At 48.8% G+C, this 12,133-nt stretch overlaps 2 protein-coding genes across 7 annotated transcripts; one reads left to right on the top strand and one right to left on the bottom strand.

Moving 5' to 3' along the window:
* Window positions 1-287: 287 nt before the first annotated feature.
* On the bottom strand, window positions 288-8,384 carry tmem19 (transmembrane protein 19). Of its 4 annotated transcripts, XM_061667143.1 has the most exons (10): window positions 6,143-6,280; window positions 5,961-6,029; window positions 5,064-5,239; window positions 3,794-3,935; window positions 2,837-2,950; window positions 2,014-2,151; window positions 1,876-1,952; window positions 1,214-1,391; window positions 894-1,103; window positions 288-810 (listed from the first exon to the last, which is right to left on the bottom strand). In XM_061667143.1, the coding sequence occupies exons 3-10, from the start codon at window positions 5,067-5,069 to the stop codon at window positions 650-652; spliced, it is 1,026 nt and encodes a 341-aa protein (XP_061523127.1). In that variant the 5' UTR covers window positions 5,070-5,239; window positions 5,961-6,029; window positions 6,143-6,280; the 3' UTR covers window positions 288-649. The 4 variants fall into 4 exon arrangements, with proteins under 4 accessions (XP_061523127.1, XP_061523128.1, XP_061523131.1 ...); XM_061667144.1 differs by lacking the exons at window positions 5,961-6,029; window positions 6,143-6,280 and adding an exon at window positions 8,253-8,384; XM_061667147.1 differs by lacking the exons at window positions 5,064-5,239; window positions 5,961-6,029; window positions 6,143-6,280 and adding an exon at window positions 4,010-4,141.
* Window positions 1,235-10,867, top strand: kics2 (KICSTOR subunit 2). Of its 3 annotated transcripts, XM_061667140.1 has the most exons (5): window positions 1,235-1,488; window positions 2,768-2,982; window positions 6,866-7,758; window positions 8,493-8,787; window positions 9,309-10,867. In XM_061667140.1, the coding sequence occupies exons 3-5, from the start codon at window positions 7,524-7,526 to the stop codon at window positions 10,126-10,128; spliced, it is 1,350 nt and encodes a 449-aa protein (XP_061523124.1). In that variant the 5' UTR covers window positions 1,235-1,488; window positions 2,768-2,982; window positions 6,866-7,523; the 3' UTR covers window positions 10,129-10,867. The 3 variants fall into 3 exon arrangements, with proteins under 3 accessions (XP_061523124.1, XP_061523125.1, XP_061523126.1); XM_061667141.1 differs by lacking the exon at window positions 1,235-1,488 and having other exon boundaries at window positions 2,690-2,982; XM_061667142.1 differs by lacking the exons at window positions 1,235-1,488; window positions 2,768-2,982 and having other exon boundaries at window positions 6,699-7,758.
* Window positions 10,868-12,133: the final 1,266 nt, after the last annotated feature.

The raw sequence follows: 12,133 nt of genomic DNA, 5'->3' as shown, positions 1-12,133 counted from the left end.
TGTTTACTTAAGTATTTGCCTGCCACTATTTCCAAGACTTCTGATTTCGAGTTAGTTGTTCAGAAGACGCAGTCCATAACAACAATCGTGATGAGGTGATCATACATTTATGGTTTTCAACAGTCCCAACTCGGACTACAGTGGTGCCATGAGATATGAGTAACCCGATTTATAAGCTTTTGCGGTGTGTCTCGTCATCGTGAAATTCTTCGTTTGTCTGCATGGCTGTATTATACTGCCCCCGGTGGCAAGGTCACACCAGTGAAGTAATCATGATTCTTGACAATTTATTGAATTATGTTTTATGAAGTCCAATATAGTACGACAAAATGTTTTGTTTTGGGGAGGCTGAAATGGATTGATGGCGTTTCTTTTCATTCCAATGCGGAAAGCTCATTTGAGATACAACTTGAATTCATTCTCTTATCTCAAAGCACCCCTCTTTTCATTTGAAGCCGCTTCTCTTCTTGAACAGAACACCAGCACGCTGAAACCCGTTTATGTGCTTTATTTTCAACACAAAACACCATGAAGACAGTCCCCAAATAAAGTTCTCCGTTTGCCCTGTCGCCGACTGAACTGGAGGACTTTTTTTTTTTTTTTTTTTTTTTTTGGAGTCTGTTGTTGTTTCGGTCACCGAAAGCGCTCCCTAGTGCGGCCACACGCCCCAGGCCACCCCGGGCAGGATGAGCGCGACGAGGACGGACGAGAAGAGGTTGACTGCGTTGTTGTCCAGGATGGGTTTGCCGCTGATCCAGTGCGTGGTGGGCGATTCGTAACTCACCACCTTCCCGACGCTCGAGTCGAAACCTGCCGTGCGAGATGACAGCCGATGACGCGCTTTGCTTTTTTGGGGATTTAGAAACTCCCTGGCGAACGACGCGGTTTCGTACCCGAGTACTGCACGTGGGCTCCCAGGAAGGAGTCGAGGACGGAGCCCAGCAGGCCGGCCGCGCCCCCGTACAGAACCACGGGCCACTGGGGGCCGCACGGCTGGAGGTCGCCGACGAAGAACAGCTGCGACGCCAAGTAGGCCGCGCCCACCGCCAGCCCGCCCGCCAAGCTGGCCGCCAGCCCCACGTGAGTCACGCCGCCGTTGGTTCCTGCGGCCGAGACGGAGTTCATTTTTCTGAAACATTTTCTTTTCCATCCCTGATTTGAACCCTGAGCAGCTTTTTTTTTTTTTTTTTTCTTCTCTCTCTCTCTCTCTCACCTTCAGGGACCTCGCGCCAGGTGGTGATGAGCCTGGGCCGCGATCGGCTGAGCACGGGCCCCACCTCGGAGGCCCACGTGTCCCCCGCGCTGCACGCCAGCGCCCCCAACAGCGACAGGCACATCCACGACGCCGTGTACTGCCGGCCGAAGTCGATGGGGATCTCGCCCGGACCCGCCTGGAACCCGAAGAACGACGACGACAGCATTTCGCCGAGGTCATCGGAAACAAATCGTCTCGTGATGTTCCACTCGGCGCCCTTCTTTTACATTACGGTAATCCCCGCGGATGAGCGCGACAATTTGGTGTGTGAATTTTTTTTGCCATCTGAGTTTGGATTGGAATTTAGGACGGATTTGTTTTTGCCTTCAAAAAATTCTGTGAGAAAAAGCACAGATCTACGTCCATACTTTGGCGCCATCTTGTGGCATTTTAGTTTTACCGCACTCCAGAAAGAGCATAAATAAACGCAAATCAGTCATTTGTGAATCAAACATGAGGGTCTACGTATCACTCAATCCAAAAAACAAAACCGCTCATGGGAAAGTAGTCATTTGTATTTTTGCGGGTTGCTCAGCAGCGGCACAGACAAGATAAAGACGATTCTGATTCCGATCACACTTCTGAAGAGGAGCAAGAGTCATTTTGGAATTGTGACTCACTTCGATCATGTAGAGCAGCGCCAGCTGTGTGGGAACGCCGCCGTTGCAGAACACCTGCACCCAGTTCCTCTGGCCCCCTGAGAAGGACACCGTGCACCTGAGAAATCTCTACACGCACACACAAAGGATGCTTCCCACCTTCTTTGTAGTCGGCGTCAATTTTCTTCTTGTGCGCTCCCCCCCAGCGCGTCAGTTTGGACGAGGTGAAGAAGAAGGCCAGCAGCGACGAGAAGAAGCTGAAGTTGGCCATGGCCAGCACGAAGCCCACGAGCGCAGCTGCCGAGACAGAAAGTGGAAGGACGAGCGAAAACGCAGCTGGCAAAAAAGCTGCAGTTGATTATCCAATTTTCCCTTTTTATTATTTTTTTTTTTAAACCCCAAAAAACTAATTTGAGTACGACAAATAGGGTTGCAAAAGTTTCAGCCAGAAACGTTGCACGGGAGTTAACGGGAATAAATCAGGAAGTGACCAAACGGAGGGTTGCCCCTTCACAGGGGATATAAAAAAAAAAAAAAAAAAAGTGATTGTTTTTCATAATCCTGCAGAAACAAATACACACTTGTGTATATTTACGTTTACTGATTTTATTAAACTATTGCAACATAATCAAATAGAAATATGAGAATGAATTATTGTAATATTAAAATATTCCTGTACAACTGTACAGACACTGAATTATTATTATTATTATTATTCTTTTTTAAACTTCCTCAACGAATCCTTTGGCCATGTGGCCCTTGAGGACAAAAGTTTGCACACCCCTCCTACCATGTGGGTAGAGTACTGGTACTTTCGAGTAACAAGTAAAAAGAAGTCCCTCAAATAAGAATAAATATAAATATATTTTTGCTTCAATTAAATAATAAAGTCCTAATTTCCTCGTTTTTTCAGCCACGGTCTCGCGGTGCAGCGAGCGAAGAAATGTGTGACAAAATTGAGACGAGAGCGACGGCGACGCACCTCCCAGCGCGCCCGATCGATCCAGGCTGCGTCTCTTCAGAGCTCGCGTGCTCAGCACCACCGGGACCAGGATGGAGAAGAGCCATCGCCACGGCGACACGGGCTGCAGCGACCCTGCGTGCGCACGCGCGCACACACACGACGAGGTGAGTGACGGAGGCGCGCAGATATTGATGTTAAAAAAAAGTCATAAAAAGTAGAGAGAATGAGTAAAAAAAGAATTTTTACTGTCCATTACTCTGGTACCTTGACTTAATCTGTTCCTCATTAAAACCAGCCCCCCCCCCCCCCCCCCCAAAAAAAGTTACGTTTTTAATAAAGAAAAATAGCCTTTCATTGTAAAAGACAAACAATGAAACTGTAATGGACTGTAAAGAAATAAACTGTGTAACCAAGCCGAAAGTCACACGCACACACTGTAGTATTCGTGTTGTGTGCCTTTAAGGGCCGTGGCCTAGTGAACGACATCAGGACCAGGAGTCATTCGGGTTGGCATTTGAAAAATGTCCTCCACGCTCCTCGCAAGTGTTTTCATTTTTGCATTCGCAGGTTTGACTGTCGTTCTCGTTTTTGGATCACGTGACCCCGGCCGTTTGTTCCGGCGCGCCCGCGGCGGCCGTTCCAGAGCGACCGCAGCGAGATTCGTAGAAAAGCGCCACCCGGCCGAGCGCTTCCAATCGTGCGGTCGCATTCCCTTCTTGCGTGTACGTGCGTGGAGGGCTGAAAAGCTCTTTGTCAGCGTCCACGGCCAATCAATGAAGGCCCTTGAACGCCGAGGCGTGACCGATCACATCTGCATCATGTGATTCTCAAAGTGGGACGCTAAAGAATCACTGCCCAAGTACAGTTCAGTGGCGTTTAACTTTGGTCAACACACGTGCATTTACTTTCAATTTTCCACATCGACGCACGACTTTGACGTCCCCCCGACGGGGAGGGGAGGGGAGGGGCACTGACCCGAGTAGGTGCTGAGGGTGAGCGAGAGCGTCCAGAAGAAAAGCGAAAGTGCCAACGTGGAGCACAGCAGGATCATGTCGCTCAGCATCTTCAACGTGTCCTCAAAGTTCGCCATCGACGCCCCCGCCGCGGGCGGAAAGTCCTGTGAACAAAAACAAAAGTCAACCAAAAAACATAAACATCCACATTAGTAGCACTCGTTATTCGCTTGGCTACTTTTATAAAGTCGAGCCAATCATTTCGGGTCACGACACGCGCGTCTTCGAACCGGCCACCTGCCGACACCTCCGTATATTCCCTCGTCCTTGATTTTCGAGGTGTTCCTCCTCCACGATGACCACGGAACGTTCACTCACCGCACTGGGCAGGAATCATCGTCACTTTTATTTCGTCTCGACGTCAAACATCAGCCAGCGAAAAACAGTCCGCTCCCGCCACGCTTATATGAATACGAGCGAAACAAAATAGGGAGCAAATGAGGTCTTTACAAAGTGAAAAAGAAAAAAGCTGTCAAGCTGACGCGAAGTGACAGCGGCACACCTTACCGGAAGTCTAGGGTCGGGACTTCCGCTGGGACTCCAAAACAAAAACGGAACATTTTAAAGAGGCAGAACCGCATTACGATTTAGATCCACGGCAACATTTGAAATGACTTTTTCTATCTCATTTTGTTGCAGTTTATTTCGTTGGAGGAGAAGTTGCCGCTTGTTCGCGGGCTTTGCTCACACGTTCCAAACGCGAACAAGGCCGCCTTTTGTCTTTTGACGCCTGCGATCGCCCAGCGACCAAAGCGCAATTCATCTGATCTTGGAGTGTGTTTGAATAAGCGCGCTCAGCGTGTGGCGGCCTGCCTGCTTCAGCGATTTCTTTTTCAACTTTCAGCTTCAAAGAGGGAAATTGCATCCCCGAGACCAAATCCCTATCCGTAAATCGCCCCCGCGGTTTACAGGACAATATGTCTTCCGGGTAAACAATGAAGCGAGCCAATAGCCAAGGGCGCCGGTTTAACAGCAAAGGTTCCGACCGCCATTTGGCGCGTCACTTTGGGTTCCGGTTGATTCGATGATGAGTTGTGCTGCATCTGTGATTTTCATTGAACAAGAAAAAAAAAAAACGCAGTCAAGGGGGCTTGGATCTGGGCAGCAAAAATGTACAATCTTGACATATTGAATCTGTGGAGGTCAACATGAGATTGACTTCAAGTCCAGACTTGAAGGGCATCCTGTATAAAAAGTCGAATTTCGTCCCGTCATCGTGTCAATGTACTCGCCTCCATTCGATGTCTCCGTCGAAAATGCGATCACCGCAGGGGCCTGCAGACGAGCCGGAAGGCGATCACGTCCGCTCCGGTCTGTGAAGTGTCGTCTCCTCTCCCGAGTTGAAGTGCGAGCGCCGCTCGGTGCGCTTTGCGGGCCCACGCCGCTGATGTTGCGCAATGCCGTCACTCTGCAGAATTATGGCGTGACGCTTGATATTCACGCTCTTCAACTTTTTAAATGAGCTTCGTACACGTCACGCATTTAGCAGCAAGTCGCGCATCGCGGTCGCGCACACAGCGACGCCGGCGATCAAGTTGGAGATGAATTTTGCAGCAATTCTCATCACGACGTCTCCAAACTTTGGACGACGACGGATGATTGGAAAACCCAACTGTCCGTATCCGCCCCTTCGTTGCTTCGTACGCTCCCGTACGATAACGTAACCGGCCGGCCCCAAAAAGGCTCGAATGAAACGAGGTCAAGGTGCACGTTGAAGACGTTCGGGTTGACACGCTGCCGCATTTGCCAAATTGTCACGCCGTGACGAATGCCGGCCTTTACCCGGGCACAAAGGCAGCTCCGTTCTGGCTTTTGTCAACTTCCATCAACTCGGCGACCCGGGCCGACGCGGTTTTACGCCAAATGGAATTTGCTGTGCTTTCTGCTCGAATTGAGTGTCGGTGATGCACCTCGTCTCCGAGGCTCGAAGCGGGCGAAGGCAAGCAGAAGGGTGAAAAAGTGGGTTTTGTTTCTCGGTGTCAACGTGTGACGGTCCCGTCGCTAGTCGAGTCGAAGTTGCGCGGGCCAGCGCTACGCGTCGCCAAAGCCCCGCAGCGGCAGATTAGAGTGACGTGGCAACACGAAAGGGATGAAATCTGATAGGACAAAAAAAGAAAAAATACACTTACTGGAAGCACTGCAGCCAAGAGAAGCGGTACAGAATCAACAACGTAGACGATTGGGAAGAAATATTCGACCTGAGGTTGCACAAACAAGATAAACTGGAAGAGTGGTCTTGGGGAAAATACAGAGTGTCTGCGCAGGGAGGATTTGCGTTTCAGCAAAGTTTGGCCCTCGACAAGCTGCTCACTTGTGGTTGCGTGGTTGAAAGGCAGTTACAAGGTTCATCGAACCCGACAGCGGAACAGCCAGGCAGCCTTCTGATTTCATTATCGGGCTATAAGAAAAAAAAAAACGTTCACGTTCGCGGTCATTCCGAGAAAAGTTTAGCAACGCAAAAAAAAAATGTTCAAAAAGCTTGTTGACAAAATGTGAAAGCGCATTCATTGGACATGATGAAGAAGATTGATTTCACGCATGAATTCCTTTAGAATTTGGGGGGGGAAATCCAAAACCATCCCAACTCAACCGCAGCCGCAGCGTGAGAGCGATTCGGTCGCGGCGTCGTTGAAAAACAGGACTTGTTAAGAAGCTTTTCGGCTTGACTCTGTCAAGCAAGTTGTTGTCAAGATCTTTTCATTGTTAAAGTATGCTACATTCAAGATAGAAATGAATTTTAATGATGATATTTGTATGATTTCACTGACTGTCACAAGTCACTAAATGTGTGCTGTTTTTTTGGGGGGGGAGTTGGAATTTTATGATGACATCATCTCTTTCCTATTGTTTCGGTGCAAATTAGAATATGATGGAAAACGTGATTCATTTCAGGATTTCAATTTCAAAAAGGGAAAAGTCCAGAATGTAGGTTCACTGCACACACAGGGAAATAAATATGTTAAGATTGTATTTTTGGACCATTTTGATGGTGAAATGAAAACCTTCAGAACCAACAAGAATCTTTTCTCACCAGAAAAACAAATTGGGCTGCATTTGTTATCGTTCAACGATGCAAGAAGAGAAGACGAAGGATTGACGAGAGCTGCTTCAGGTTCAACTTCTTCATGTCAATGACACGTCCAGCCGCACATCACAGAGATGAAACGGACGAATATTTTCCCACGAATTCCTTCAGGAATTATATTGACTGTGACTCCGTTCCCGGTTTGGTCAAAGTAAAAGCAAATGCAATGTTTGCAAATGGTTTATGTTGATTCAACGCAAACAAATAAGTCCGCTTTAGTGAAGGCCTAAATAAAGCAGAGGGTATTTACTCAAAAGGAAAATTACTTTAAAATATGCTCATTATACAAAATATAAGATTCCCTCTTTGCATTGCATTAGTGGACTAAATGAACTTATATCTGAAAAATGAAACAATTATTCTGCAGTGCGGTCCAAAGCTCAATTTTGTCCTTTTCGCGCTGCCGTAGTATTTACATCACGACAACATGGCGGCGGCCTGTCGCTCAGGACCGTCTTTTTTTCGCTGAACATTTTATATTCAGATATTCGACGCTATTCGTTGAGTTATGAATTGCTGCGAAAGTACTCGACGGTGCGTATTGTGGAGTTTTCCGACGCATATTGGAAAAGCGTGACCTTGCTCGATTAGCTCGTTTTGGCTAGCGATGGCGACGGCGGAGATGCTGCGGCCGGTGTCCCGCGAGCAGGCCATCCTGGAGAGCTTCTTCGCGCAGCTCGGCGTGTTCTCCTTCGACCGCGCCAAGGACTACGTGGAGAAGGAGAAGGACGGCAGCAGCCGCAGCTGCGGCGCCGTGTGGGCCGCGCTGCTGGCCGCCTTGGCTCACCTGGCCGCCGCCGAGAAGGCTTACCACAACATGACCTTCCTGGGACACAAAATGGGTACAAAACATTCGCGCATAGCAACACAACTCAACCGTTCGCCCCACTTAACATTCCAACTTGCAGATACAGTTCGAAAATTCAGGACTTTTCAACATTCAACCAAATATTTTTCCTCTCCAAATGCTTGCGCATTTCTCGATGTCGCCCAATGTAGGCCATATTTTGGACGTATTTGCGTTCTTCTTCTTCCACATTGCTCAACCGATTCCAAAGAAGAGATAGTCACCATGAAAGCAATGACTTTACACAAGCCAAAAGATCCCGCCCTTCCCACAATTCCCACGCAATAAAAAAACCTTGACGTGAATGAGACATTCACGAACAACTTTCCCATCTTTCCCTTGTCAAATTGAAAATTGACAGTTGACAATTGCTCATTGAGAACAGTATTTTCCACTTCCCAGTAAACCCCCCCCCCCCCCCCCCCCCCCTAAATTCCAATTTTTTTTCCCACAGTCGAATTCCCAAATAAAGAGATTTGGTTTTTTTACCTCCTCCTTGACCGATTCAAAGCATTCCAACTTCAAGTCTCACATTCTCCCTTTCAACAACTCTTTGGTGTTCACAAGGTAGTTTTCCACAAATGTGATTCTTTTGTTTTTGTACAACATAGTGATGATGTGTGTTGTCTGCGAATAAGAACTGCCGCCGGGGACTTTTGCACCCACCAGAGGGCGCTGCAGCGCAACCCTCCCTCTTTTTGTTTTTTCTTCCCCCCCCCCCCCCTGCAGGCGGTCAGTCGTTCTTCAGCCGCAAGGACTCCACGCGCACCATCTACACGTCCCTGCACAACGAGCTGCGCAAGGCGGCGACGTCGGGGCGGCACGGCCAGCCGGGCTCGGCGTCCGCGGCGCACCTGGAGGAGCTGCTGTGCCACCTGGCCGAGCAGCTGTGCCACTTCGCGCAGGCCCGCGTGGACATGGCCGACCTCTACGAGAAGATGCACGCGCTGGCCGCGCAGAAGAACGTCAACGGCGAGGCGCTGGCGGCGGCGCTGGACGCCGTGCTGCACAAGTACAGCTCCAAGTGAGTTCCACGCTGGCTCGCGAACGTCGTCCGGCAATTTCCGTGAGAAAACCGTTGGCCGTGAACATGTATCGTGATCAAGCATAAAAAAAACGCAGACTTCCATACAAAGTACTCCAATTAAAAAGCGTGACATTTCAGCAGTTTTGTTGGAAGCAGGATTTTTATGTAATTTTTGAGGACAATCAATTATTTTACTGACAAACAAAAGATAAATGTCGGTTAGATATTCCTCACCCCCCCCCCCCCCCACGACACAACTGAAATGCAAACAAAATCGCATTTCAAAATGTTGCATTAAAAAATGAAAATAACCTATTTCACCTGATCTGTAAAGGGGAAACAAATACTTGAATAATTTCTGTCACATAGCATCCATTTACATGTTGCAGAAGCAGCGCTTTTCCAATGTCAATGGGCAACAAAGTCGAGTCTTTCCGACGTTCGAGCCGCTCTCAGGTCCTGAAACGTCGGACTGGATTCCCGCCGCGTGCGGAAGGTTAATTGAGGATCTCCCCCAGGTTCCACCACCCCATCCTGGGCCGCCTGGAGGAGAGCTTCCAGACGGAGGTGGACGTGGTGAGCCAGCTGCTGCGCTGCCAGGGCCAGGTGTCCGAGTGGCGCTTCCTGCCCGCCCTGCTCAGCCTGCACGGCGCCGCCGCCAAGCTGGCGGCGTGGGGGCAACTCTTTCAGCGGCAGAAGGAGACCCGCAAACATCTTTTCGGAGGTCAGTCCCACAAAAGCGTTCAGCCGCCGCACTTGTACGCCTGGCTGCAACGCTTCCAGGCCGCCCTGCTGGCCAAGTTCAGCTTCTACTTCCACGAAGCGCTGAGCCGCCAGACCGGCCCGGCCGAAATGCGGGCGCTGACGGCCCGCGCCGCGCCCGACTACCACGGCAAGATCTGCTCGTTCGTCCGAAAGCACGACGCCGGCAGCGTGTCGCTGGTGTTCGACACCCGCGGCTCCGAGAGCTTCCAGGGCCACGGCTACCGCCACCCGCACGCGTACCGCGAGGCGCCCAAGGGCGTGGAGCAGTTCCCCGCCGTGGTGTCGCTGCCGTCGGGCGAGCGCCCGCTCACGCACTGGCCCAACGTGGTGATGATGATGGGCGACCGCGCCGCCGAGCTCGACGCCCCGGACAAGGTGGTGCACTTCTACGACGACAAGGTCCAGAGCACCTACTACCTGGCCCGGCCCGAGCCGCACTTCACGCTGGTGGTCATCCTGGACGGCAGGAAGTCGGACAAGGACCTCGGCGTCGTGGCCTTCCTGCAGGAGATGTGCGGCTCGCTGCGCAACTCCAAACCCTTCGGCGGCCTCAAGCCGGGCTCCAAGGGGTGAGCGCGCTTTCGACGCGTCCGGCCGCCCTTTTTCATTTGCTTTGTGGTGTTAGGAGCGCGCATTGCTCTGTCGCCGCAATAAAGATCGCAGATGCGCGTCGACCGGGCGGACGCCTCTTCGAGAGCCGCCGGACTCAAGTTTGACACTCAACCCCGCAAATTCGATGATCTCCTTCTGGAATCTGTCCTCCGATATTCGCCAAAAACATTTTGGCCCATTGGTGCCAGGGAAAGCATTTGAAGTGAATTGAGGCGCTTCATTGAGACAAAAGCAGGCCTTTGGTGCCATCGAGGAAATGAGAAAACCCTTTTAGGTCGGTTAAGGATTTATTCCAAATCAAAATATATCCACACATTAGTATTTAATTTAAGCAGTAACAGTGTTACTTTGGTTGCCATCTGATGGCATCTTGATGCCAAGGAAACAATTTGAAGTGAGTTGAGGAGCTTCATTGAGACAAAAGTAGTCTTTTTTTTTTTTTTTTTTTTGCTGTCTTGTCATCTTTAGGCAATTACAAATACATTTCGTGGGGGCTTATTTTTTATTCTAAGTAATAATATATACTGCATATGTACATATCAACATGTACGTAAATGTAGATGTTTCATGGAATGAAATAGAATAACATTGATAAAAGAATAATTCCTCATTTAAAAAAATACTACAAATAAACAATTTTACATATTTTGCATTTGTACTTTGTTTTTAAGAAAATCCAAAAAAAATCTCATCTACAGATAAAATGCAATTAAAACAATCTAATTTGGGCCAAAGGTTTGCCCACCGCTGGTCGAGCCTGTGCCCGTCATGCCCGTCAGTGAAGTGACCAGAGGGACTGATGCGGGTCTTGAAACCTCAGTTCGAATGTTTTTGGGGTTTTTGTTTTGTTTTGTTTTCAACAACAACAACAACAACAACAACAAAAGTCAGCATCTGTGGGACTTGTGAGTTGTAATTTATTTGTAATATAAATACGACACAATACGATCCATTTGGGCTATATGAGCTTGCGTGGCGGAAGCTCGCGTTTCAAACACGTCAACACCAACAGACGAGAACATATTTCCTCTTTTAACATTCGGAGAAGCCCCCCCACCCCCTAAACGCACCAACGTGTGATGATGCTACATGCCGAGTACCTAAGTTTCCTACACAAGAAGGTCGATGTGCAAAAAAGTCTCAATGGGTTAACGTGGGAACTCTAGCAAAGGTTTGAAGGATTTCTTTCATTCAGAGTGCTGGACATGCGCGTGTGGATCCAACCCAAACCCAAACCCCAAAAACATGAAAAAAAGGCACTTTCACATTTGCTCTCTCTCGCTCGCTCACGCGCACACACAAATGCCAAGAGGCCACATTCACTGTGCTGTTCAAGTGTTTCTTTTGGGGGCATTTTCAACACGGAGCCCCACCCTGTTCACTTCCTGTGAGTTTAAGGTTAGCTTGTGACTTTAGTGCAGGGGTTCTCAAACTTTTTGGGTCCAGGGACCCGCCTTCCAGAGCTCGTCGTCTGGGGCTCGGGGAGACAAATCCAACGATGCGTCGCTTGGACGCCAAAGGGCTCGCAAGTTATGGGTGTGTTCTCTTCCCCCAGGTGGCGCTAGAGATTGTTTTAACTTGAAAGGGCCGTAAGTCTGGAGTGGCTGATTTTCAAGAAAAAGTCAAAATATTACAATTACAAATTCACTTTTTATATGAAAGTAAAGTTGAGGTTTCTTTCAAGCGGTATTCTTCACAAGAGCTAAGACGTCATTTGTCGGGATAAAAAGTCGTACCCTTACGAATAAAGTCAAAGTTTCACAGTCTGTCAAGTTTTTGCGGTTCATCGATGACTCGGATAAAAAGTATTATTATTATTTTTTATTTCCACCCTTTTATTAAAAACCGCACATTATTTCAAACTGATTATGATTCAGTTTCTGGTTTGGTTGGTAACATCTGCCAAAAAGTTGATCATTGTTTTTCCACGTAAATGCGGATTGTTGTCAATGTTTTCTGTTGGAAG

Source organism: Phycodurus eques, chromosome 22 (assembly GCF_024500275.1).
Source record: "Phycodurus eques isolate BA_2022a chromosome 22, UOR_Pequ_1.1, whole genome shotgun sequence".
Lineage (NCBI taxonomy): Eukaryota > Metazoa > Chordata > Actinopteri > Syngnathiformes > Syngnathidae > Phycodurus > Phycodurus eques.
This window is presented reverse-complemented; position numbering and strand designations above follow the sequence as displayed.